A 25,914-nucleotide genomic window follows, 5' to 3' on the forward strand; every position below is an offset into this window, starting at 1 on the left:
GGCCTAGAGACGGGCTAGCAACGCAGGTTGAACGGAGTCCCAGCGCAGGGCTGGGATGAGCCTCAAAGTTCGGGGCGATCGCGGCGGGGGATGTAGCGCCGCCGCCCCGGCTCCCGCCCGCCCGCTGCCGCCCGCCCCGCCCGCCCGCACGCGGCGCCTCCCCCCGGCCCGGCTCGCCGCCTCCCTCAGTTTTTAAACTCCTTTCCCCCCCCCCCCACCCCCTTCCCTCTCCTCCCCCCGCGTTGTTCTCCTTCCCCCCACCCCAAATGCCAGCCATGATCGAGAAGGGCCCGGAGGTGTCGGGGAAGCGGCGGGGCAGGAATAACAATACCTCCGCCGGCGCGAATCATAACAATAACGGGAATAACAAAAGTTTGGCTGCTGCCCCCAACGGGAACAGCAGCAGCAACTCCTGGGAGGAGGGCAGCTCGGGCTCCTCCAGCGATGAAGAGCACGGTGAGCGCGGCGGGGCTGGCGGGCGGCGGGCGGCGGGCGCGGCGCACGCGGTAACGCTCTCTCTGCTCCGCAGCCGGCGGCGGCATGAGGGTCGGCCCGCAGTACCAGGCGGTGGTCCCCGAGTTCGACCCCGGTGAGTCGTTGGGGGCGGAACTTGGGCGAGGGCGGGCGGGTGGCAGCCCCCGGTGTCCCCGCGCGGTTCCCCCCCCCCCCCTCCCCCGCGATCACACCCCGCGTGGGCTGACCCTCGGCCTTTCTCGGGGCGCCGACCCGCTGCCCGGAGCCGTGGTGCGAGGACGGAGCCCGATGCTTTCCGGAGGGCGCTTTGCGGGCGGCACCGGGAGCGGGAGGCTGCCGGCCGGGAGATGGCAGTTGGCTAACCGATCCCCCCACCCCCCCCCCCCCTTTTTTTTTTTTTTTCCTTCTCCCTTCCCCGACTCGTGTGTTCAACCAACTTATGAATGCCTTTGTACCTATCTCGATCCGTAATTTTTTTATTGTCATTATTTTATTTTTTTCCTCTCTCTCCATGAAGCCCTCCGACTTCCCCCCCAGAAATATTTCACATTCCAGCTATTCTGCTGCAGCGCTTTGTAAGCTAATTTAAAGTGGTAGGAGAGCAAATTTTGAGCAGACAAAGGAATTGTGGCTGTACGGAGAGGCAGGTGCTGGCTGCACGGCACTGGTGATGCATCTCGGCTGTATCTGGGCGCATAAAGACAGCCCGGTGACCTCCTTAGTTTGAAATGTAAGCGAATTTTGTTGCATTGTTCCTTTGTGACCTGGGCTGAGGCTACCAAAGCCCTCCTCCCATCTGGACACCTCACGTTCGGAGTTGTCCCTCGCCTTGCCCAAACTTAATGCAATCCGCCGTCCCTCTCTCTTAAAACAAAAAGAAGGATTTGGAAAGCTGTGGTGGCTCCTGATCGAGTAACCCTGACAGCAACTATTGTGTGCGTTTGGGAGGAGCGTTCCTCCTGGCCGCCCTCGTGCTGCCTGCTAATACGTTGGATGCCCTTTTATTATTATGTGGCACATATATGTCTATTTTAACTGTTAATGCTCTCTGGAGGTGCATGGTTTTTATTTTTGTTTTTTTTTCTTTCTCAACTTCGGTGTTACTTCTATTGATTTGCAGTATACTTCTTCCCCATTCCTTTCCCTGTGTTTCTCACAAAACCCGATGCAAGCTCTGGGCACATGGGAGCTCCATGACCAGGAGGAGAAGCTGTGTGGGTGTTGGTAGTTAGCGGCAGTTGACACGGTTTTTTCACTCTGTAGGTCAAATGCAGCATCACTGTAACGCACCACGCACATCGTGCTGGCTATCAGCCAGGTATTGCAACAATACTTGGGCTTTTCGGTCACCACTGTAAATGATGTTCTTTTGTGCAATTCATTTCTTTAACATAATAGGTGGGGGCTGGGGGAGGGGGGGGGATACAGCATGCTTCTTCCTCTCTATTATGCGTTCAGTTATACATTGTTCTGATTTTAACTTTTAGATGTGCTGTGACCTATACGTAGGTTATTACTTTCTTCACTGTGTGTAGTGAAAGGGCGGGGGAGTGTGTGATGTGGAGAAACCACCTTTTTTCTGAGTAAATACACCTCAGCACAGCTTCAGCAGGCATGCTGGTTTGGCTGCACAGTGGGCAGCAAGCCTTAAGTACATCCACCTCAAGTACACAAGCAGTTTTCTAGTGACCTGAATGGGCACTGCATCCTTTCTTTACTTCCTCCTCCCCCCCCCCCCCCGCCCCCCTTTTTCCTTTTTCTTTTTAAAATGTATACTTTTCAGTTAGTAAGCTTCAGGTGAACTTTTGTCAGCTCATGTACTGGAGCCAGTGTTGCCTGTCAAATTACTTGAGATTAATTTTTCATTGAACTATTCCCTGAATTCTGTGACTTCTCAGTCCTCGAAGCTAAATGGCTGTGGTATGCTTATTGATGTGCCTCTTTCTCGCTATTTTTAGGAAAGCAGATCCTAAATAAGCCTTAAAGAAACCCTAAGCAAATCTGAATACACTGCACTGAGACCCTTTCAATGAAACTGTAAAATTGGCCCATCTTGCTGATAATTTCAAAGTTAAATGAGTGGAATGGTGTTATCAGAAGACACTGTATCTGTTTCTTGGTAGAAATGTTAGGGACTGCTTGACCAAAAGATCCTAAAATGTGAGGGTTACTTGGTGTGGAGTCCTGGTGGCTTTCACCTTCAGATTGTCTAGCTGATAAAACGCACAGGGCTCTTGCTGCTCCAGCTGTGTGTGAGGTGAAACATGGCATAGAACAGGGAGTCTGTGTGTCTCTATATATATAGAAAGAGAGATACGCAATGAATTTAATGAATAAAATAATGAATTCAATTATAACTTTGGTTAGATTGAGGTATATTTGTAGTGCTGACTCTTACATCACCATTTTTACGTGGGTGTTCCTCTGTCCCCACGCATAAGGGCAGAGAAAGCATTTTGTTCTGTTTATTTCTGAGCCACAAGGTAGCTGTGGCAAAGAGCAGGTAAATAAGGAAAGCTTTCCTGAAATCTTTGTGTGAGGCTGGGGTGTGCAGAGAGGTAGGCAAGGCTATGGCTAGAGTACAGAGAAGTGGTGGGATGCCAGTTTGGGCCTCATGAATGTAATAGCTTCAGTGCAAAAGTACTGAGCTGAAGGGGCTGAAAGTGGAGTGTTTCCACAGTTCTTGTCTGGGTTCACACAAGAATGGTTGCTCAGGACCTCTCGATGTGGAGGAGGACAGTGGTTGTCTCTTTCTGGAGCAGGCGGGGAAAATGATGAAGGATTGTGTTTCTTTTTTGGCATAATTCTTAAACCCAGCGAGTTTTTAATGCCCTGTGTGGCCAGGGAAGGGCTGTGGATGCGTGAAGCTGGCAGTCTGGCTCGTAGCCCCTCAGCTGCCCCTTTAGAGGTGGCAAGGCCTGCTCTGGTGCTGGCAGGGCCTATGGCTTCCTCACTGCCTGCCTTCTTTCCTGTCCCAGGCTGCCCTTTGGAAACAGTTCTTGCTGCACCGATCCCTGCTTCTCTAGTTCTCTCAGAAACAAGTCACCCATCTGTTTCCTCTAGTGTAGGACTTACAACTCTCTTACCATTGAGTAGTTGTTCACTAACAAGGAGGCTTGTGCAGAAGTAACATTTGTATTTGATGAGCTGATGTAACTAACCGGGGAGCAGAACAGGCAAACTTCTGGGTTGAAAATACTGTGCCAGAGCTTGCTAGAATCAGTAAAATTTGTACTTCAGCTGAGTTTCCCTGTCTGGACTCTGTTTCACAAACATAATGTGAAAATTTGCTGTCAACTCTCCTGTGCCTTCTTTTATTAGAGTTCATAGTCAAATATTTGACTTCCACCTGAAAATTGTGTATGTTGAACAAAGGCTGTTATCACCAAGTCAGCATTTCTTGAGAGTTCTCCATCTGAGACACTCAGGATTTTGAGGACAGAAAACTATTATGGTTCTTTTAATCTATATATATGAAACCCACATGTCCTATTAATGGAAAAACTTGGTGGCAGGAAACATTGCATATCCTAAAGCTAAATAAAAAATCTTTCATATGGGGAAATACTAATACTGTACTTGACCATTTTACTTGTTGCTTATTAATTTATATGCCCTTGCTGCTGGAGTATTGAAAATAGGAGGAAGAAAACATTAGTGAGCGCTTTCACTCGGACAGGGAATACAAAAGGAAGATGAAAGCTTGCATAATTTTGAGGAGTGTTAAGCCTCTCCCTTTAGGAAGTGATCTGTTCCACGTTGTGGTGTGTATTGGAGGGCAGACCAGCATTTTTTTTTCTTCTTTAGAGCACTACAACTTTATATTCCTTTCTTCCTCATAACTTCGTTTTTTACTGCCATGATATTGTGTGTCTTTGAATATCATTTTTATCAGTCATCTTTGCAAAGTAGAAATAGATGAGGAAAAGCTGATTCAGTTCAGCAGTGTCCTGCTGTACAGATCCAAAGTTGAGCTGTGTCTTCAGTGACTTGTTTCCAATACTGATCTCTTCCTGTTATTTCTTTGTCACACTCTAACAGTTTAAACAGTGGGAGGAAATACTCTATAGTACTTCCAGATCTAGGTGCCTACTGGAAGGTGCTTGCTGCCGCACATCGGTGGAATCCTTGAGGATCTTGTTTTCTGTCCCACACAGCTAGCTGTACTGCATGCTCCTGTGCAACCAATCTTGTTTTCTTTCACAGCCAAGACTGTGTTGTTTCAGTGTTGCAAAAAGAAGGGGGGAGGGGGTAACACCCAAAAAACCTTCAAACAAAACCTTACCTTTCTAGCAGTCATAAAGTGTTAATGCAGTCGGCTGAGAAGGAGATAAATGCTGTCTGCTGCCTCTGATCAGAGTGCTGGTAGGGAAGTGGTGGTGGTGCTGTGTGCTGTAGAGGGAGGTGCCTGGGGGGAGTTGGGATGCATTCACCCAACTCTGGCTGTAAGCATGGCCACCCTCCCCCTGTTTAGGATCAGAGGTGGGAGGTTATTGTGGACCAGCCCCTAGATGGTTGACACCTTTAGAATAGCTGTATTTCTTTCTTTGTTCTAGGGGTTAGGTTGTGTCTTCAGCTACTTGGCAGGATTATCCAGAAAGGTGCAGCTGAGTCATGGCTGCAGAGGCACCTATTGGGCTACACAACAGGGACTGCCACTCATTTAACAAGGGATTGTTAAAAGGCCCCTTATGACTTGCACTTGGCAAGCCCAGCTCCCAGCCAGCTTGTTCTGTTTCTTTGTTTGCAAATAAAACTGTTAGTCCTGTACCTAACAGTCTTAATAGTTTGCAAATAGACTGAGCACCCAGTAACTATAAGGGAAAATGGTATTTAGATAAGTGGACTCATAAGAACAAGAAGCAGAAAAATAGTGTGCTCTTTAAGTGAGATGTTGGGATCTATATCTAAGCAAGTGGAAAAGGCGCAACCACACTCCTTCTACTGGAAATACTGGTATCCTGGAAGGCTATCTCATTTCCTCAAATGGCTTTGCCTTAAACACAACAGTCAGGAACTCCCTTAGTTCAGCAGTGTGTTTGGGAAAGAAGAGAGATTAACAAGGATGTTTGATCTAATCAGAAATACCAAACAAAAATATGATAATGACCAGTGTGTTTGGGCTGACAGAGGCCACATAGTTTCTTGATCAAACCTGTTGTGTCTTGATCTTTTCACTGTTACCTGAGGAGACTTGCACCATCTCCAAAAACTGTTTTCCCACTTTGGTGTTGGATATATGCTTGGAAATTAGGTGGTTGGGCTTTTGGAAAAGGGGGAGCCTTATGAATTCTAGAGAATGTGATTAGATTGTGGGTCTGTTTGAAGAAGAATGGGCACCTAAAACCCTTAAGCTTTGTTACAACATAACTTCCTACTTCCTAACTTGAGTTTTCAGGTAGTATTAAGTGTTTTAAATTCTGGTTGACCTTGTTCTCCTCTGCCCCCTGTGAAAGATTTAGCTACTGTGGCTTGTCTTTGCAACTTCCTGCTGGGAGATGCCTCCCCTAGTTATAGTTTGCTTAGCCCCTTTCTCCATGGTGGGCTGTACTGGTCTTGCCCTGCTCCTGCCACAAGGCCAGCCTCTTTGTACTCCCTGTACTGCAGAGCAGACAAGGAGCTCCTGTTGAATGCCATTGCACAGAACTTGATTTTTCAGCTGTCTCAACTCTATCTAGGTGTAAGTGGTTCTTAAGGCCAGGCTGGTCCCTGCTGCCCCAGGGGAGGGGAGATGGCTTGTGCCTCTCCTTGCTGTGCTGGTAGCTCTGCCTGTGGCTGGGGGAATGCCTCTGCCAATCTTGTTCCTCATCAGTACATGAGGCTCACACAGTTATGTGGCAGGCAGGAAGGGAGGGTGAGGGGGGGGAACTGCCTGACCACTTCCAAATGAGGAAAGTGGTGGTCACTTGTAGATGCTGGCACTATTTTATTTTATTTTATTTTTTTAATTTCCTTAAATCCAGACTGGAGACAAAGGTAAAGAGAGCAGAGCTTAAGTTGAGGAATTTTCAATCTATATCTGGCACCCTAGCAGGAGCACAGCTGTAGGTTTGGTGCTGTACCTCTTACCTCTGAGCTTCTGTCCCCATGGGGACCATGTCTTAATCTGCATGGCTCCACAGTTAGCTTTCAACTCACCTGCCAGTCCTGTGAAGGGTGCAGAGATCCCATCCCACCTCATCCCAAGGCAGGGTTTCAGAGCTCTCTTGTTCCTCAAATAGTACAAGAAGTCCCTTCCCAAACCTGAATGCTGTAGTAAACAAACAAGTCTCTGGTGCAGCCAAAGCCTGTGGCTTCCTTCCCTGCCTGGCACATGTAGTGTTTGTATGGGGAGGTAATAGCTGCCTCATGCACTGGCAGATGTATTAATGGCAGGACTGGAATTAATACTAGGTAGAGGGAATGCTTTGTTCTTCATAGCTGGTTCCTGCTGCTTAATGAGTTGCTCTTAAAACTCTTGTTTTCAGTTTTCAGCCCTGGTTAGTTCTGTGACTTGGCCGAGTGAGAGCTTAGAGCTCCCTGTGATTAGTCATTATAATTAGCTCAGAAGTCTTTGCCTCTGATCAAGGTGCACTGTGTAATGCGGCTTACAGTGGGCTCTAGTTCTGTCACATACATTCAGTGTGCTATAAATGACAATGCATTGTTAGACATCTGTATGTATTCTTTTTTTAACCTGTGTTGCAACTTTAATAAACTTCACTGTGAACTGGGCAGGTAAATCTGAGTAATGGCTTCTCAGAACCGTGGTACTTTGTGTCTGTACTTCCCTCAGATACAACAACTTCTGGTTATGGCAGAGACTCGCCGTGACAGTTGTAAGTCAAAGGCAGTAGTAAAGCACTGACTGATCCCATTGGTGAGGCTGGAGACTGAAACAGAGAGCAAACTTTGTGGTGGCAGAAAGAGCATGCTTACTTCCCAGGAAGTGTGTACCTCTGTGCACTCTGTGCACTGGGGAAGCTTCTCTTTCGAGGCTCTGATTTGGCTGTGTGACATGATGAGCAATGCCATGTTCTGAAGTGTTTAAGCTCAAAAGAAGAGTTCAAAATGCAGTTCTTCAAAATATAAAATTGATGTGTAAACTGAGGGTGATCTTAACAATGCTTTTATAAGGAATCTTAGATTAGGTTTCTCTCCACAAGCTTTAATTTATAGTTCCACATGAAGGTTTTGACTTCTTGCTTTTCGAAAGTGCAAGAGGATGTGCTGTGCTATGCCTTGCTGAAGGCAGCATACTCTAGAACTGGGTTGCTTTTGTGCTCCCGTTACAGTTTGTTTTGAAATGGAACAGACTGATGTGACTGCTTTTAAGTATTGTAGTCAAACTTGCTAAAATGGCTTCACTTGTCGCTAAAGGGTTTTAGACTAAACAAGTGTGTTTACCTTTCCAAGTATCTTCAGAAATTCAGCTCTGTGCAGCAGCTAGCTCTTTGAACTTCATAAAGGAAGTATTGGTAAACGCTGCCTCTCTGGGGGGAGGAGGCTGCAGCAGTGTGATAAAATGGCAAAAATCCCCTCTTAGAAGGAAATTCTCTATGCTTCCCCCTTCAGCACCATCTTTCAGTTGTGCAGGTCCCCCTGGGGGCCATCAGCAGGGCTCCCCAGGTACTCTGTGCATGTGTGTAACCATGTATCTCTCCAAGAATGCTCCCCCATCCATCAGAGACAGCAGGAAAAGTCATTCTGGCCTCAAAGTTAATTCAACTTCCTTGCTACCTGCCTTATTTCTGTACTCTTCAGCTGAATGGATTTTGTGAATAAATCTCTCAATCATCTGAAGAGAGCCTAAGGCTTGTGGTGTAGCTTTCGAATGGGAGGGATTGAACCATGCAGCTGCCTGTTGCAGACCTGCTGTCCGTAGGTATCTTGGTAGCCTGTCATATGCAATTTTAGACAAGTAGATGGATTGGGCTTTATCTTATGTAACTACTTCCATCCGAAAGTTGGGTATTGAAAATAATTACCAGTGTACGTGACTTGGAGTCCTTTCAGACTGCTTAACCCTCATGTGAAAGCACTGCTTGACAAATGTGGAATCATACCTTTGGCTTCTGGGTTCAGAACCCCCAACTAGCATGTACGAGCAAAACTGATACTTGCTTAATGTGCAGCCTCCTCTGTTAGCTGTTTCATAGTGAGAGCCCCAGCAGAGGGGTTGCGAATGGCCAAAGGTTTGGAAGAACCACTGCTGTGTCAGGAATGGTCTTTTCAACTGGGAAGCCAGGGCTAGGGAAGTCTGGTTTACATAACAGCATTGTTTCAGAAGCAGCTCTTTACTCAGAGCTTGCATTGAAATGGGGAACATTTCTGTTTCTTCTCCACCGTTTTTGTTGAGGGTCCAACCTTGTCCCTCTGCTCTTGTTAATAGCATCATTTTGAGTTTTGGGTGTGTATTGGGGGGAGGTGTTTTTTTGTTGTTTTTTTACTGACAAACCTCTCCCACTCCCCATTTTAATTGTGCTAAAAGCTGTCTTTCCCACATACCATATAGCCGTTTGCTGGAGTTGCATTGTTCTGTGCTTTGGTTGCTAACAGCTGTGTAAGAAACTGAAATGCCAGCTTGTTGTGCCACTCATTGTATACGATCTGGAGGTGCCAGCAGGTATCTGTTCCCTTCCTGACAGCCCTCCATCCCTGTCAGGATGTACCAGGTGCAGCATTAGTGCTGCTTTGGTGCTGTTCTCTGTCTGTGAATCCCAAAGGTGCCCCAGTGAGACCCTCTGCAGCCACCAGGCGCTGTGCACAGCAGTAGCCATGGGAACACAGGGAGGATGACACAAGTTTAAAACTTCAACTTGTTGCTAGGCAGACCCAGCTCGATGTGGGGATTAAGTAGTCTTAACAGCAACAATAAATCACTTCTGGTATTTCACCTCTTGTGGAGGGAAGGCAGCTTGATGCTCCCCACATTTTGACTTCATCTTTGAAAGGACAGGATCAAATCTGTGATGGAAGGGTTCACTGGCACCAGCCAGCTTTCCAGGAAACCTGTCCTGGGCAACTGTTAACAGAGACACGGTGGCTTGCTGAAAAGAGGGAAGGGATGGGGCAGAGTTCTAGCAGGTCAGTTTTTGTCCAGTGTTTCCTTAAAGAACAAAGTGCTGCAAGGTAAAGCCATGCATCGTCCCATGCAGAACTGTTGTGTGGCTCATGCAGTCTAAAAGTTGTGGCCTGCATTAAAATAGATACTGCTGAAAGTGACGTATGCTCTAAACAAAGGTCACAGGCTTAAAATATCACAAGATTGCTTCTTAACTCTGGCTGTAAAACCTTAAAATTATGGCTAAGGCAAGATAGACACCTTATAAACTCAAAATGCTGTTGCAGACTGTGTTAGCCCAGCTGCCAGCATGTGTTGGGTGAGCTGGGTTAGACCTTTTAGCTTGGGCACTTCTGATAACTCACCTTGTGTTTTGGCTCATCCCGTTTAATAAACAAGGGCAGCATTCCCTCGCGTTATTTTTGGAGTTGATGCCTGACAAAGGATGTATGGTAAATTATAGGGACTGCAGTGAAAGGGACTGCAGACTCAACCTCTGAGAAGAGCTGGGCCTCGTGCTCCTTGAGGACTGAACTGCAGCGTGCCTTTGTCTCTGCACCTGTTGGCTCCCTGTACTCGAGCAGTAATTGGTTCTGCTCTGGCCACTGGTTTAAATGGATCTTTTTATTTTATAAACATTTGCTGTGCAGTAACTGTCAGTCCTGTTGGAATAAGGCCATCTATAGAGATGCTTCCAATTACCACCTGCTCGTTTTCTTAGGAAAATACACTCTTACCTAATTTAACCTCCCTCAGTAACTGCTTTGAAGTTGTTTTCCCCCTTCACACTGTGGCTCACTACTGCCCATTTTCCCTCTGACCACTTGAACAAATTGCGATTGTCCTAGCCTGTCCTTCCAGAAATTCCTTGCTTTTGAGGCTGAAAAATGGTTGCATGGTTTGTGCCCAAATATTTTTGTAGTCAACTCATTTAGAAGGTTTCTTTCCTTTAATATGCCTCCGCCTTTTTTCATCCCCAAGTTGCTGTTTGTGGTTCTCCCACTTTTATTACAACTAGTGTACAGCTTGCAGATCCTATCTGTCCACCTTGTTGTCAGCCCAGCCCTACTCTGATTTCTGCTCTCTGCGCTCCCAAGACCTCTTACCATGTGCTCTGTCACTTCCTAAGAGGCACCTTGTCTATATCAGAGTTGTTCTCTGAAGTTCCCTCTTATCACTTGAGCAAGTAACTGAGCCTTGGGATGGTGGGAGAGCACCATCTGAGAGCCCAGGGTTGTGGGAGGGTGGGCAAGTGCCCTGCAGTACTTTCTTTTTCTGCTATAGGCTTGGTTGCAAGGCTCAGCTTTGGATGTGCTGAGCTTGGTGGTGCAGGGGGAGGAGAACAGCTGGATCTCATCTGGTGTTCCCATTGCCTCCCTTCTCCTGGTGAGCTCTGTGCAAATATTGAATGACTCGGGGGAGAGGCTTGCTGGTGGGAGCTTGGTGGCAGAGGGAAGGTTTTTCAGAGCTGTCCTCTGGCTTCCAGCCTGAGATCTGAGTTGCTTGGCAAATTGTTTCCTTGTGTGTGTGCTGGCTCTGAGCAGCGGGGCTGCTCTCTGGGAAAGTGCCACATTGTGCTTTAGTTCCTAATGTATTTGGGTGGGTTTCTGGTTCTGTAGATTTAGTTCTGAAGGTGCTCTCCTCTGAAAGTTGGTTTGGAGAGGTAGTGAGTGGGATTGCTTTATTTTCTCAGGCGCCTTCAAGTGAGGCAGGAAGCTGTCCTGCACATGCAGTACATGTACTGTCCTTACAGTGCAACCAGGGCAAGCACAAATCCTGCCAACGTCCTGTAAATTGGCAAGAGTATCTGGTTGTGTATTTAGGTAACAAATGACTTTTTTCGTTTGGTGCTGAAGCAGAGGCGGCTGGAGCTGGTGCTGTAAGTGTGCATAGCTGGTGCTGTGATGCAGGTAGTGACTTGAACAGCATTGTGTGCTGGTCTTGGAGCAGAGCTTTGGTAGCCTGAGATGGGCTGTTGTTGTTTGAGAGAGCAGGTGTGTGCTGGAGGAGCTGTGTGAACTCTTGAGCTGCATAAAGCGTGTGTGCAAGTAGTTAAGTTAGGCAAATCAGTGTCTTTTATTGCAGCAGTCTTGTTGAGGTTGTTTTGGAATATAAGGGAAAAATAAATGCAAAACTTTGTAAACCCTTAATAAAAAATATTTTTAGAATTCAAGGAAATCAATAACGTGTTGGGGGAATTAGGCTTGGCAACAGTCCTCATTGCTCTGAAACTTGCAGGGAAGGGACTGTTTCACATCCTCTTTCCTAAGTCCTTGCAAAAAGGCTGTGGGACCGGACTCCAGCCTCCTCTTCAAACCAAAGTCTCCAGCTCAGCTGGGAGGAATGCTGTTCTGTCTGGTTATCACTTGTGCTGGCAGCTGCCTTTTTGCCCAGAGCAATGCCTCCTGAGCGGCAGCAGCGTGTCCTTTTGTGGCAGCTGGAGACAAGGGGACTACTGGGTGCAGCAGCGCTGCTTGCTAAATGATTTCGGTGTCTGCTGGGGCAGAGGGTGGGAGTAGGTGTAATGAGCTCCTGTGGAAGAGCTGGGCAGGAGAAACCTTTCCAGTGACTACATAGTGCCGATATAAAAAAAAGGCAGCATGTTTAATTTGCTGAGGTTGGACCAAGCTTGGGGCAGGTGCACACCCAGACCATTCTTAATGTGGATAGATACCTGCTGAATTGTTTATCAAATGTGAGAATAAAAGGCAAAGGGCTGCATTTAACCGTTTTCGATGCTGTGTCTTAAAAATAGCTTACATTTCTGAAGTGAGCAGCAGTTGTAACCAGGGTTTTAAAAATTGGCTCGGTGCTTAGAAGCCATAGTGGGAAACACCTGTGCTGCAATACGCCATGCAGCATCAAGGGATAGAATGGTTGGGTACTGCTCACTCAGTGTGCTGTTGGTTGGCTGCTGAGGGGTTTCTCCTTGTGCGCTGGGTTTGCCTTAGTGCTCCTTTTGCTGCTCAGTTCTTGCTTTTTTTTTTTTTTCATCAGTAGAAAAAAAAATAATCATGGAATCATAGAATGGTTTGGGTTGGAAGGGACCTTTAAGAACATCTAGTTCCAAACACTCGCTGTAGACAGGGAGACCTCCCTCTAGACCAGGTTGCTCAAAGCTCCATCCAGCCTGGCCTTGAGCCCCTCCAGGGAGGGGGAATCCACAACATCACTGGGGGCAGCCTGTTCCAGTGTCTGACCACGCTCACAGTAAAGAATTTCTTCCTAATATCTAGTCTAAACTGGCTTGATATCTGTATTTCACTGCTCTTCAAGTGATGCTGACCCTCTGGAGTAGGAAAGAATGGATCTAGTTTGTCTTAGCTCAGTTTTACCCGTGTAGAGCTGTGGCATGCAGTTGAGACACCGATGCTGTCTTCAGACTAAGGAAGACACTACTGCACTAATGTGCTAATTTTATACTCTCTCTTGGCAGGTTGCCTTTGTAATCAAAGGGCTGGAAATTTTTCAGTTTGAACAAAATGTTCTAAGTAGCTGTTCTCTTGGTAGAAATGGATTTGGTACGGGATGCTACCTTCAAAATAAATCCATCTTTCCATATCTCCTTGGGCACAATATTTTTAACTGTAGTTCCCTTTCTGACTAAGTGAAATTGCAGTCAAGATCTGGCTGAGACTTAGCTGTGGAGTTTCTTGAACGGAGCTGTATGTCACTGATCTCTGCCCCTCTGATGGGAGTGGAGATGGGGGTGTTTTTAGAAGTGGTGGTTCTAGCAGATTTCAGTGGGATCGCCCTCTTATGTGATTTCCACTCCTGCGTGGTTAATAACTGCGTACAGCCTTGGTATGGTCAAAATACAAAAGCTTGGTTTGAGCATTTGCTGTATTCTGGTGAGTTGTACAGTACCCAGCATGTGGGAAATTATGCAGCTGAGACTTGCTGTCTGCTTCTCATCAACAGTGTAATAGTAATTAAAAACATCTCTTGATTCCTTTGGGATTTTTGTCCTTGGTTTTAGGGAGTCGGTGAGCACTGACTAGGGAACATATGTATCCACATTTTTTTTCCCAACTGAAATATCCATGAGTGCAGAACAGTCACAGTGCAATCACATTTTTAAAGTGGTTAGAAATGAAATGTTAACTCAAAGGCCATGTTCTGTTACTAGAAAGCTTTAAACAAATGGCAGAATTGCTTCCAGGTTGTACGAAACTTTTGTCCTTCTGTTGCCTTTTAAAAAAGTATTTTCCAGTATTCTTCAATCTATATAGATACTATAATGAGAGCTGGCTGCTAAACTTTGTTGCTTTGAGTTTGAGATGAAACAAAGCTCTGTATGCCATATGTTAAAAGGACGAGCAGATTTGACAACAAGAATGTGTTCCATCTCCTTGCATTTTGGCAAGGCTCTGTAGTCTTGGAGGCTGGCTGTAGGGAGAGGGGAATCAGGGAAGATGCAAGAGGGGCAATGCTTCCAGCTCTGCTAGCCTTGCAAGTGTTTTAGAAGGGGGCAAGAAGAGGAGAACCAGCACAGAAGGGTGGAAAGGTGGCAGTGGAAAAATTCTTTTCAATAAAATCTCATGCTCTCGATGTTCTCTTTGAAAGGTATTTTGTGTTCCCGTTCTTTCATTGTTCGGTAGATTAAATAGGTAGTTGCCAGCTCAGGTGGGTGTAAATCTAACCTCCTTGCCCTTTGGAGAACATGATCTTGAGATGTATTTCTGAGACAGGAGATGTGAACTGGAGAGGTGGGAGTGGTGGAAGGAAAGCTGTGTTCATGACAGCATCTCACTAGTCAAAGGCTGCTGTGGTTGATGACCTTGCTGAAGTGTGCTGGCTGCAGAGTGGACTGTTAATTGGTACTGCAGAGCTGGGCAGTGTGGTGGTCACCGTGGAGATGATGACTGTCTTGCTGTGACCTGTGATAAAGGTGTGCAGGGGGTTGCACGCGAGCAGTTCAGCTGTCCTGGCAGCGTGCATTCCTCTGTTGTTCTGAAGCCAGGCAGTGTTCCTTTGTATCTCCACTGGGGTGCAGGGACCTTTTGTGTAGTTCCTTGTGCTGCAGCAGGCCGTGAGGGAGCCAAATGGCTGCTGGCTCTGCAGAGCACATGGCAGCCAGCTGCAGGCAGAGCTGAGCAGGGAGCACCGTGCAGGCTGGCTCTTGGCACAGTGCTTGGCTAAGCAGAGATGCAAGGCATATGCTCTGCAGCGTCAGGTGTCTGAATTCACCTTTGAATGGATCTCCTCCAATCTTGTCACTTCAGGTGAGTAGTCCAGGTCTTATTCTTCTATCTTTATGTACTTTAGTCCTACAGCTTCTTACCTAAACATTTGTTTGGCTTAAAGGGTCCCTATGATTCTTTCTCTTTCCACCTCCAACATCTTCTTTCACCAGACTCCTTTGCCTGTCTGTATGCTACAGCTGCTGCTTTATGCCTGAGCTGCACAGAACACAGTATCTCTTTCAGGGGTGGAAATAGTCTGTACCTGTATTCCTGGAGCTCTGTGAGGCTGGAATGGGGCCTGCCTAAAGTGATCACCTAGGTCATGCCAGTTCTGTTGCCTCACTCCATGCAATGACTCAACCTCCTGCTCTGAAAAATGAGCAACACAGCAATCACTCATGTGCCATGCTAGTGTGGTGCATTCATTGCATGAGCCTCCTCTGCTCCTTGGTGTTCTTTCAGCAACAGGTGGTTATGCTGATGCTTGATTTGGCTAGGCATAACCAGGGCACTCTTCTTTAAGAGTAGGCACTTTATGCTGGCATTGTTAGGCACAAGATCCCTGTCCTACTTGGATCACAGTACTGTTATGCTCTGTTATTTCACAGATGTGTCCGTGTCAAACAACTAGGGTGACAAAGATCTTGTCAAAGCAGGTGTTCAAGTGGCTATTTAGCTTGCACTGCAGTGAGCCATCTTCATGTAACCACAACTGAGTGAATCAGAAGTGCCAGTGAACTTTGGAGGTGGTAGGAATAGAGCTTCTGAATAGCATAAAGTAAATTTTTGGCTGTAGCCAAGCTGAGCTAGGGAGTTAGTGAAGCAAGCAAGGGGATGAAATAATGATTGTGGACAGACCCTGAAAAGGGCTGGATGGGGGAAGCTGCCAGCTCACCAGAAATGGCTGTTCTGTGTGGTTGTCTGACTAATTGGCAACGATAGGGGAAAAAGCACGTAGGACATTGGGATTTCATGCCAGTGTCTGAAGGGCTTGGGGGCTTATTTGACCACGAGGTGGTTTGTGAAGCTGGTTGATCATTTCCTTCCAGTGCTTAGAAATGTGATAAAGGGAGAAGGTGGGACATTGAGGGGAGAAAAATAATTTGCTTTCCCTTTTTCGGTTGTTTGAGGCTTTGGACTGTAGAATTATAAACTTGTGTTGGGATTAGAGAAAATGGATTCTCTTCAGAGTTCATGGCTCTTGGTACCTCTCTCCTCATAGGGAATCACGGGATGCTCATGTGCAATGGGGAAAGTAGCCACTGTTCATAGTTAGGGCAAGTCTTTAGTACACAGTTAATCCAGATACTGAGATGAGCAATGAACACCTCTGCTCTGCATGTGTCTTCTCCATAGCTGACTCTTAATTGAGTTCTTGTGGATCTTTTTCTGTTAGCCCCCAGCTGGGTCACCCCTCTTAATGCTTATGCAGTGTAGGTTGGGCTTAGATGAATGAGAAACTAGTTGAGATTGTTTCAGCTTGGTATGCAGATATAGTGATATTTTCCTCTCCTTATTCCCCCTTCTTGTTCTGAAAAGCATTCTCCACTTGATTATCTTTTTTTAATTTATTTTTTAAAATGAGGAAATATCAAGGCTCTTTTTAATAAGGGCAGGTAAGCTTGGATTAGGTTACTTTGCCCCACAGCGAGGAGCGCTGACATCTGAAGATAAGATGGGGGGAGGGAGAAGAAAACTCAAAAAAGGGCTTGGCTTCATTAAGCAAAGTCACCTAAAATGTTGACATCTGAGAATCATTTCAACTTGGCATAGACTGTGACAGGTGTTTCACCATAGGAAACTCATTACTTGACTTCCAGAGTGACCTTGGGCAGAAAGTTGAACCTTTTAGTTTTCCATTTTCTGTTGAAGCTAACTGTTGTTCAGCATGTGGGTGGAGTGGAGAAGCAGGCTAAAGCATTTCAGAATAAACCAGACAATGTTTTACAAAGCAGGACTGGAATCCCCCATATAATTTGGTGGCAACTAAGATAAGGGAGAGGCGATGCCAGTGTTTGTGGTCTGTCTTGTTGATGTATCTGAAGTCTGATCTGACCACAGTGGATTAATTCATATTGTGAACAGGGAGAAATTTTCCACTGTAATCTATCCTGCAAAAGTCAAAAGCATTTCTTATGGCAGGATAACTAAGGTGCATTAGCTATTCCACTGTGAATTCCTGGTAGAGACTGTGTGCTTTATTGCAAAGCAGGTGCTGGGCTTGTCTAGCCATTGCATGGAGCTGCCTGTGGGCATGTGCCAGGAGTGGGGAAGGGGGAGAGAGATCTCCTTAGCAGGGAAGGCAGGAGCTAGATTTGCACCTTCTCTTTCAGCCTGCTTAGAAGAAAGAGGGATACAAGGCAAATAAATGTGTTGAAGTTAAACTCTTTTGCCGGACCAGTGCTATGCATTATGAATAGCACTGACTTCTCTCAAAGTTTAATCCTGTCCCTCTGCTCTTAGTGGAGTGATGAGGACCTGGAAGGCTTCCTAGGCTGTCCATCCCTGCCTGTATAAGAACACGTTTCTTCAGGTTACCTGAACTCCTGGTTGATATTGCTGCCTCTTCTGCTTGCTCCTGTAAGAGAAGCTGCTCCTGGGACCACACGATGATAAAACCTTCCACCCTGCTTTTGCTTTGTCCTGTGCTTCTAGAATATTGCTTCTGCAGGGGAAGCCTGGCATGGTGGAGCAACTATAGTGCTGGAGCTTGTTGGAAGAGAAACCTTCTTCCACCTTAAACAGAGGGTTTGGAGGATGTGACTTGGCAGTTTCTCTTCCACACTTCTTTCTGTGACTGCTTCACCAGAGGGTTTCTGAGAATCCGAAGGCTTGTCCTCTGAAAATACCAAAGGGGAACACAGAATGTCTGAGAAAATAAGAAAACTCTTGAGGCAGTGTGTTCTGGCATACTGGATTCAAGCATGTGCCTGGAGCCCCAAATTTCCTGCACTGATCCCTCATCTACTGCTAAAGAAGCAGAAGTGATGCTAACAGGAGTGTGTTCACTTCTCCTGGACTCTGCTTTAGCTGCCTGCCTAAATAACACCCTCTGTATCACTCACAGCTCTGTCTCATGCCTCTGAGCTAAGCTAATTTTTCCCTGTGATGGTGTAAAATGGGGAACAAATTCCAAATCTGTATTAAATGACAATTCTGTCATTATCCCCTACTAAGAGATGAGAGGACAGCTGGTCTGTGGAGACACCGCAACATTTGTTCTCGCCGTGTGTAAGGTAGCCAGAGGGTGCTGAGTTCCTGCAGCATCCTGTGGAAGCCCTTGGTAATGGCAGTGTGTGGCACTGGTTCCTTCAGCCATTCCACGTAAGGTATGTACCTGTTATTTGGGAATCTTAACAGAGCTTATGTTCAGCCAGCCCTTGGAAAGGAGAGGGTAAGATGGGTCTTAAAGAGTGTCAGCTGTCATCTCTGAAAATCACTGTCAGTTGGATAGTGGGATTATCCTGCACTCAGTTACGATGGTGCCTCAGGGTACCCTGAAGGGAATAAAATCCTTGGCAACTCTGATACAGAGACATAATGCAAAGAGGCCATCCTGTGGTTCAAGGCCTACTGATGACCTGCTTTACCAGATGCTATCACAACATGGATAAGCAGGATCTGGTCCAAGGCTATGACCAAGTGCACCTTGCTGCTGTAGCTTGGCACGTATGTTAGGTGAGCGTACTGGTGAGCAGAGAGGAGGGCAGAAGATCAGAGCAGCAGTGAGGTTTCTGCTGGATCTAACAGTTGAGCAGCCATTGTCCTAAGCATCACACTGTGCGAAAGGTGTGCTGAGAGAAGAATAAAACCAGCACTGGCTCGGCAGCCTGCTTGTTAGTGTGCACACGAGTGTCTTGGAAATGGTTCATTAAGGTATATTGCTAGCTATACAGAATATCTTGTGTCTCAGAGGAATTGGTCTGTAGCAGTGCCTTGGTTATCGTATGACTTTTTGTAGGTTATATCTATCACACTAATAGAAATCATCCAGCTGTCATGTCTGGCAACAAAAGATCCACGCTACTTTTTCCTGTAAACTTGCTGCTAAATGGTCACAATGTAAACAAATTGGAGGACTAAGCCTGAAATGCATGCTGCTGGCTTGGCCCTTGCTTGGTGTTGTGTGCAAAGGGGTCCCCAGGCACAGACTGGGAGGCTGGCTGCTTGCAGCTTGTCTTTTCAGCACTGAATCATAGAATACCTGTGGTTGGATTGGACCTTTGCTGTTATCCAATTGCACCCTCCCCTTGTTATGGACAAGGAATCTTCCTACCAGCTCAGGCTGCCCAGGGCCCTATCCATCCTGGCCTTGAGTACCTCCAAGGATGGGGCACACACAGACTGGGAGAAGAACTGCCCTACTGAAAAGGACTTGGGGAAATCTGTGATTGCCGTGAGCCAGTGTGGCACTTGACCTTGCTGAACTTTGTTAGGTTCTCATGGGCCCACTTTTCAAACTTGTCCATCTGGATGGCATCCTTTCCTTCTTCCATGTCAACTGTAGCACTCAGCTTGGTGTCATTCTTAAACTTGTTGAGGGTGCACTCAGTCCCACTGTCTAGGTCATTGATAAAGATGTTCAAGAGCACTGGTCCTAAAACAGACCCCTTCGGGACTCCACTCACCGCTGGCTACCACCTAGATATATAATAATTGACTACAGTGCTCTTCTTTATGCTTTTCAGCGAGTGATCTTTCTCAGAAACTGGCTTAGAGATATGGAAGATAGGGGTGTGCAGCACCATGTTGTGGCTGTAGTTCTGCACGTAGCGGAGCAGAAAGTGATGTTCCTGGAGTTGTGAGAGCAGTCCTTGAGGTCTGTCATTAGTCACATTGTGACTGGCTCTGCTTCAGGGCTTGCAGCATGGTGCTGCTGCTAGTCTGCAGAGCTGTTTCCACTACTTGGCTTTATCAATCAGTTAAAAATAAATTTGGAATTTCTGCATTGGCTGTTTGCTCAGCATTGAGGTGTAGGTGTAGGTTGGCTGCTGGCAGGAAGAAATCCCTTATCTGGCTGGGAAAACCCACCTTTCTACTGACAAAACTTGCTGGGAGATGGTTTGCTATAGTAGTATAAAACACAGCTCTGCCAGTGTAGCAGGATGTACAGTGGGAATGCTCTGGGGATGGTTTTGAACTTGACTGCTATGAAGTAAATCCATGAACTTCAGAGCATCAGTGCCATGAGCCAAAGCTCGGTGAGGTCAGTGGAACAAGATCCCTGGGGTCAGAGGACTAGGCTGGGCCTGCACCTTTCTGCTTACTCTCCCAGATTGTGGTGTGATAGTGTTTTTTCCCATCTCCCTGTCATGTGTTTTTTTTATGTAGCTGTGAGATTTAACTCACGGTATTGTTTAATAATATCACCTGCGATCCTCCAAAATTATAGATTTGCAAGAGACTTGATTAGAACATAATGATGCATTAAAAAGTGCTTTCTAACTGGTCTTGGAGCTTTTATAAGAATAAAGGAGAATAAGATACAGAATATTTCATTTTCGTTTGTGAAGTTTGTTTTTTTTTTTTTTTCTAATAGCTGTCTTTAGCAATCATTTCCAGGTGGCTCACCTGGTGATGGGGTAAGACTTGCTGCTCTGAACTTCTCAGGCTCACTTCTGCCAGCCTGTTTCATAAAGGCTCTGCTGTCCTGTTCACACTACCTGGCTGTAATAAATACACTGCTGTGGTGCACAAAAGAAGGATAGGAAATGGAGGGACGAAACTAGTATTCAGAACTGTTCTGATGGTAGTTGCTTGCTTCTGCTTCCTTCATTTTCCTGTGCATTAGTCTTCGGTGTACTTATTGCTATAAAGGATAGGCGGAGGTACAGTTTCTTGTGTTCTGTGGTTTAGCAGTGATAGATCATTAGCTCCGCTAACTAACTTACACTCCTTAACTACTGCATTTTCTTCCTGGGTTTTCCAGAAGATCTTGCTGACTTGCATCAAAACAGGAAGTCTGCAGTGCTGTAAACAGCCGGGTGCTTCGGTCTGATTGTTTTTCTTTTTTTTTTTTAATCCAACATTTTACCGGCCACATTAGAATTCCTTTTAGTGGCTCCAGTTGTCCTGAGCTAGGTGTTTAGACTGCCTTGTGACACACAGTAGCCTATCAAGGGTCATTGTAGAGGTATTTGAGGGAGAGTGGAGTTGGTCCTGCCTTGAATCTCTGTAGTGTTTTGGCAATATTCCGTACAAAGGTGCCATATTTGAAGAAATAGCACAGTGTCAGAGCATCCTTGGACTCAGCCCAAAGGTTGCTGTCTGTCTTACTTGACTGAAGGAAGGGGAGGCTTAGTCCAGCAGCCTTTGAGGAGGAGTGCACTGGATGGACACAGGATTTTGTTTCTGCGGCTCTGTTGACTCAGTGGTACCAGTATGACCACAGAAGCCTCCTTCCACCACAAGAGTGGATGTGAAATGTGGTCTGACTGCTTTTTCCACTGAGTAAAACTGCTCCGTTTGCTCTCATTTTCAACACCTGTACAGAGATTTGGATTATGTCATGACTTCCTGCTTGGAATAGCAGCTATAGGTAGGCATACTGTACTCTGCAATGAAACCTCTGGATGTGAGAATGTGAGGAACTCACATATATACTCCCTCTATAGGTCAGATATGAAGGTATCATTCTCTTGCAACGTTGTTTTAAGTAAAGTTTAAGGTGTGTAGCATAACTCTGGCAACAGATCTGCAGAGGCGTAGGGTTCTGACTTGTTCTTTGCTGAAAAGCTTTTCCTGTGTGAGCTGAGCTAAAGTGTAAATCTAATCTGCTCTACCTATGGCTGTGTAACTGTTGTGGAAAATCTCCAGCCAGTTGTGAATGGCTTGCTTTTCCCCCATCCTTTATTCTCCTTCCTTTGGAGTCTCCTGTTTAGGAAGGGATTTTATGAGATCTTAAATGTTGTTTGTGAAGCTGTAACCTTTCCTAGGTAGGCAAGGTATCTCATGTACCAATTTGAGGCTGTGAAGCTAAGGTCACCTTTCATGGTGCCGTTGGAGTAAAAAGTTTCTGTCCCCTCAGGCCAGGAACCATTTTAGGGAGACCTCTCATATCTAGGTCACTGGAATGGCTGATGTGAAGCAGGAGTCCTGTACAACCTGCCCAGGTAACTGGCCTGACACCGGTGTCTGCTCCCACCTGCACTGGAACTGGATGGACAAGTTGCATTTGCTGTTGGTGTCTGTACTGGAAAAGTTATGAAATAATTAAGGGTGTGACTGCAAAGCTGCCCTGCTGCAGAACTTTTTTTTTTTAACCTCCTCCACAGGCAAGTGTGGTGATCTTGTCTTGGCGAGCTGTTAATACTGAGAGAGAGATGTGTTAAATGGAAGTCTATTGCCACGGTTATCTCCAGGAGGTTGACACTTCCCTTTGATTTTCTTCTCAACTTGGAGTGTGCTGTGGTGAATATGCTCCCAAGGACTGTCGGTGCCTGTCCTGCATGCATGTGGCAGTGTTTTCTGCCGTGGAGCCTGGTATGCTGTGCTGGTGATCTTGTTCAGACTTTCTGGCACTGTGCGTGTGTGTCTGCAAAGTGCTGAGTATTATTGCAAGTTTGAAGGCTGGAGGAAAATCAAGGCACGAAGTAAGATGGTTCTGCCCAGGGAGCAAAGCCTGATTCCCTACAGTGCGTCCCTGTGCCATGTATAGTGCTTCTGTGAATGGTTTTGCGGAGTATCTCAAGTCCTTTTATTTCTTGTCCTCAATCACTTTCAGTGGTAGTTGGAAATAAATCCATTTTCATACAGCTTATTCTTCAGAACTGCAGTGCATATGCTTTATAGCAGACGGTCTAAGCTTCTGTTGTAAGTGTGCTCAAGAGAAGACATGGGTCTCCTTTACAGCTCCTGGCTGTATAAAGGTAAGGTCTTCATAAATCAGTAATGAAATGCAGGGATTCCCATTCCAAGGGACAGATTTTTAAGGTCTACAGGAAGAAAATAGTTCACTCTTTTCGTTTTAATAAATAAAGAGGTGATTTTCCTGCTATATTTAGTGTTAGGGCAACCTCACCTTGAACATGGAGTGCATTTCTGGGCTCCACACTATAAAAAGGTTGTTAAGGTTATTGAAAACCTGCACGGGAGGGCACCTAAGCTGATGACAGGGCTGGAAGGCATGACCTGTGAAGAAAGGCCAAGGGCATTGGGCTATCCAGGCTGGGGAAGAGGAGGCTGAGAGGCAGCCTTGCTGCTGAGGGAGGTGATGGAGTCAACTGTCTCTGGAGATGTTTTAGAAATGTGGAGATATGGCACTGAGGGACATGATCAGTGGGCATGGTAGGAATAGGCTGGGATTGGACTAGGTGGTCTTAGAGGTCTTTTCCAACCTTAATGCTTTTATGATTTTGTACTTCCACATAGCTCCCTGAGGAGGGGAAGCATAGAGATTCTATGCTCTGCTCCTGGAACGGCAGGATGGGAACGGCACAAAGCTGTAACAAGGGAAGGTCAGACTGGATGTTAGGAAAAATATCTTTCTTGTAAGAGTGGTGAGACACTGGCACAGGATTCCTGGTGAGGTACCTGATGCCCTGTGGCTGTCAGCATTCAAGAGGCATTTGGACGATGCCCTCAGTAATGTGCCTTAACTACTAGTTAGTTCTTAAGCGATTGGGCAGTTGGACTTGATGATCTTTGTGGGTCCTTTCCAAATGAATTACTCTTAAGTGTTTTTATGGATGTCTTGTAAATTGTGGGCTTGAAGTCAGAGCTGGCACAGAGACTAAAAACCAAGTGGATGATACCTTTGACTCGTTCATCAGTTCATCAACATAGCATGGTGTTCCAAGAAGGCAGATAGTTCTGTAGGGAAAGATGCAGTACATGAGACAACATTTAGTCTCTGTGGAAAGGTCATGGATGTAATGTACTAAATGTGAGAACTTGATAACAGAGGAAGAGTAAGTAATTTGTGCTCAAAATCCACTTTCTTCTCCCCAAGTACAGCATGGAAAAATCAGAAAGGGTTAGAGGTGAAAAAGCTTTAAAAGGAAATCACTGCTGCACCCAAGTTGTTCAGAGGATTTCTTGTAATTAATTAATTACAATGTTTGCTTTGTTGAAAACAACAATGAAAAAAAACCAAACCAGTATGTGAACTGTTATTGGTGAGGTGTGATTGGACTTACCTTAGTCCTTGTAGTTACCATGTTACAGCAAAAGATATTTTTATTTAGACTGGGATACTGCACTTGTTTCTTTACCCTTGCCTTAGGTATTTATGTACTGGTTCAGAGCGGGGAGTATATATAACTTTCTGTTTGAGTTAACAATATGGATACTTTCTATTTCTGATGCTTTTCCTCCCTGCTTTGTCTCAGTTTAGAGAGATACCAACTGGCAACAAATACACTTGTTACCTTACTGTGCTGTGATGTGCTGGTCTCACTTCAGAATAGCAACAAATGTACCTTGCCTGGGAGAGTTTTATTTGAAAGCATATCTGATGAAAATTGATGTGCTAACTCAGTTATGCATGACGTGTTTCTAATTCCCAGGCTAGTAAATGAAGTTCATGTTCTTACAGCTGATTTCTTAGAAAAAAATCTGGGAAAGAGCGGGTAGAAAGAAAAAAAAACCAAACTCATTTTCCCTGTATATCTCAAAATTTCAAAGAAAGCTGCCTCTGGGTGATGCATTGAGTGATCAAGAGTGATGTTTATGCTATAGTGTACCAGGACAGATGGTTTCCAACCTGTGAGAACACAGGGTATGGCATACACCTTTCCCTTTGTCCTCTGTGTGTCCCACGCTGCCAAGGATTTGGATGTCTGGGACAGATGCCTTTCTGCTTCACAAGTGTTTGTAGAGGCAAGGCATTGTTGAGAATGGTGATTTCAAGGCCATGTACAATAACACCATGACAAAGAAAAGGGAAGAACAAAGGAAACTCCCCATATTTTTGAGCAATGATAGCAATGAAGTGGTAGAGTTTTGTGGTTACAAGGGAGATCTGTACAAAAGAGCCAAGCTTATGTAGGAGGAGACTGCTGGTATAGCTAAATTGTGAACTTGGGGATGATGATTGCTGCTTCTATTTAAAATAAACAATCCCTTGTGTTACGGTTTTTAGTGCCCAAAACTGATGGTTCTGTAGGAACAGCAGGAGAGATCTCAAAAATCTGCTTTCTTAGCAGTGTTAATAGCGCATCCTTGACCTTCACATCTGACTTGCAGCCTCAGTTTAGGAAGGTTCACAGTATGGAGGTTGATGTGAACAATCCTAAACCTGATAAGAGAGCACAGGTGACCACCTAAAGAGGCTCTGTCATGGCACTGTAGTGGTCTGGGTGACTCTGATGCATATGCGTACAGCTTGTGGGGGGGATAGCTCTGCAGCATTCTTCCTTCAGGAGAAGGCTGTAGGAGAAAAATGCTTACATTTTGTCTCTATATGCCATAGCCCAGTACAACATTCCCTGTCCGTTTGTCTCTCTTCTCCTCCTACAGGGGAATTTCCTCCTTGCAGGTGGTGCAGTACAGCAAAGGCATGGTGCCCTTGTGTTATGTGGAGTGTTACTGCAGGGCACAAGCTCAGCCTGCTGGCACGTGACCTGTTTCAGGAATGGAGAGGCAGCCTAGAAGCTGTGTGTGAAGGCTTTATCTTTCCAACAGCATCACCCTCAGCTAAGCGAGGATTGGAAGAGAAAGGGTGGTTACTCTGTTCCCACATAGACTGCTTGGGTGGGATCTTCAGAAGGGCTTTGATCTTGACTGGGAAGTGGGGGAGGGGAGGTTACATTGCTGGTGTTGAATGGGAACAAGTCTTCCAGCCCTTCTGACTGCAGGCAAAGAACTATCCAAGGGCAGTGAACAGGAGGTGTAGAAACTGCGGTGCTCTGGTGTCACCTTTCCTAGAAATTGCTGCAGAGTTCTCTACTGGAGATAGCACTGATATTTAAACATGCTGTGAAGAGGGAGTGCTGTGTTCTTGGTGCATTGCTATAGTCAAGGGTGCAAGGATTCTCAAATACAGTACACATCTTATATGATGTTGCTTAAATTATTGTGCCTTCTTGTGAGGAATAATTTAAAACCTGCTCTCCCAGCATCTGTGCTAGTCTCATGTGACTCTTCTACATACTGACTGGTTATTACATAAGGAGGAGATCCTCAGGGGGATCTCATCAATGCCTATAAATACCTGAAGGGAGGGACCAGAGAGGATGGATCCAGGCTCTTCTGAACGGTGCCTAATGCGAG

The 25,914-nt window shown here is 45.9% G+C and overlaps 1 protein-coding gene across 1 annotated transcript in view; it reads left to right on the forward strand.

Annotated features, from left to right (window-relative positions):
• Positions 1–227: 227 nt before the first annotated feature.
• Positions 228–25,914, forward strand: part of RCOR1 (REST corepressor 1) — an 82,716-nt gene continuing 57,029 nt past the window's right edge. Inside the window, exons 1-2 of the mRNA XM_048947970.1 lie at positions 228–456; positions 530–589. Of these exons, the coding sequence (XP_048803927.1) occupies positions 267–456; positions 530–589 (250 nt within the window). The 5' untranslated portion in view covers positions 228–266. The remainder of the gene's footprint in view (positions 457–529; positions 590–25,914) is intronic.

This window comes from Lagopus muta, chromosome 6, assembly GCF_023343835.1.
Source record: "Lagopus muta isolate bLagMut1 chromosome 6, bLagMut1 primary, whole genome shotgun sequence".
Classification (NCBI taxonomy): Eukaryota; Metazoa; Chordata; class Aves; order Galliformes; family Phasianidae; genus Lagopus; species Lagopus muta.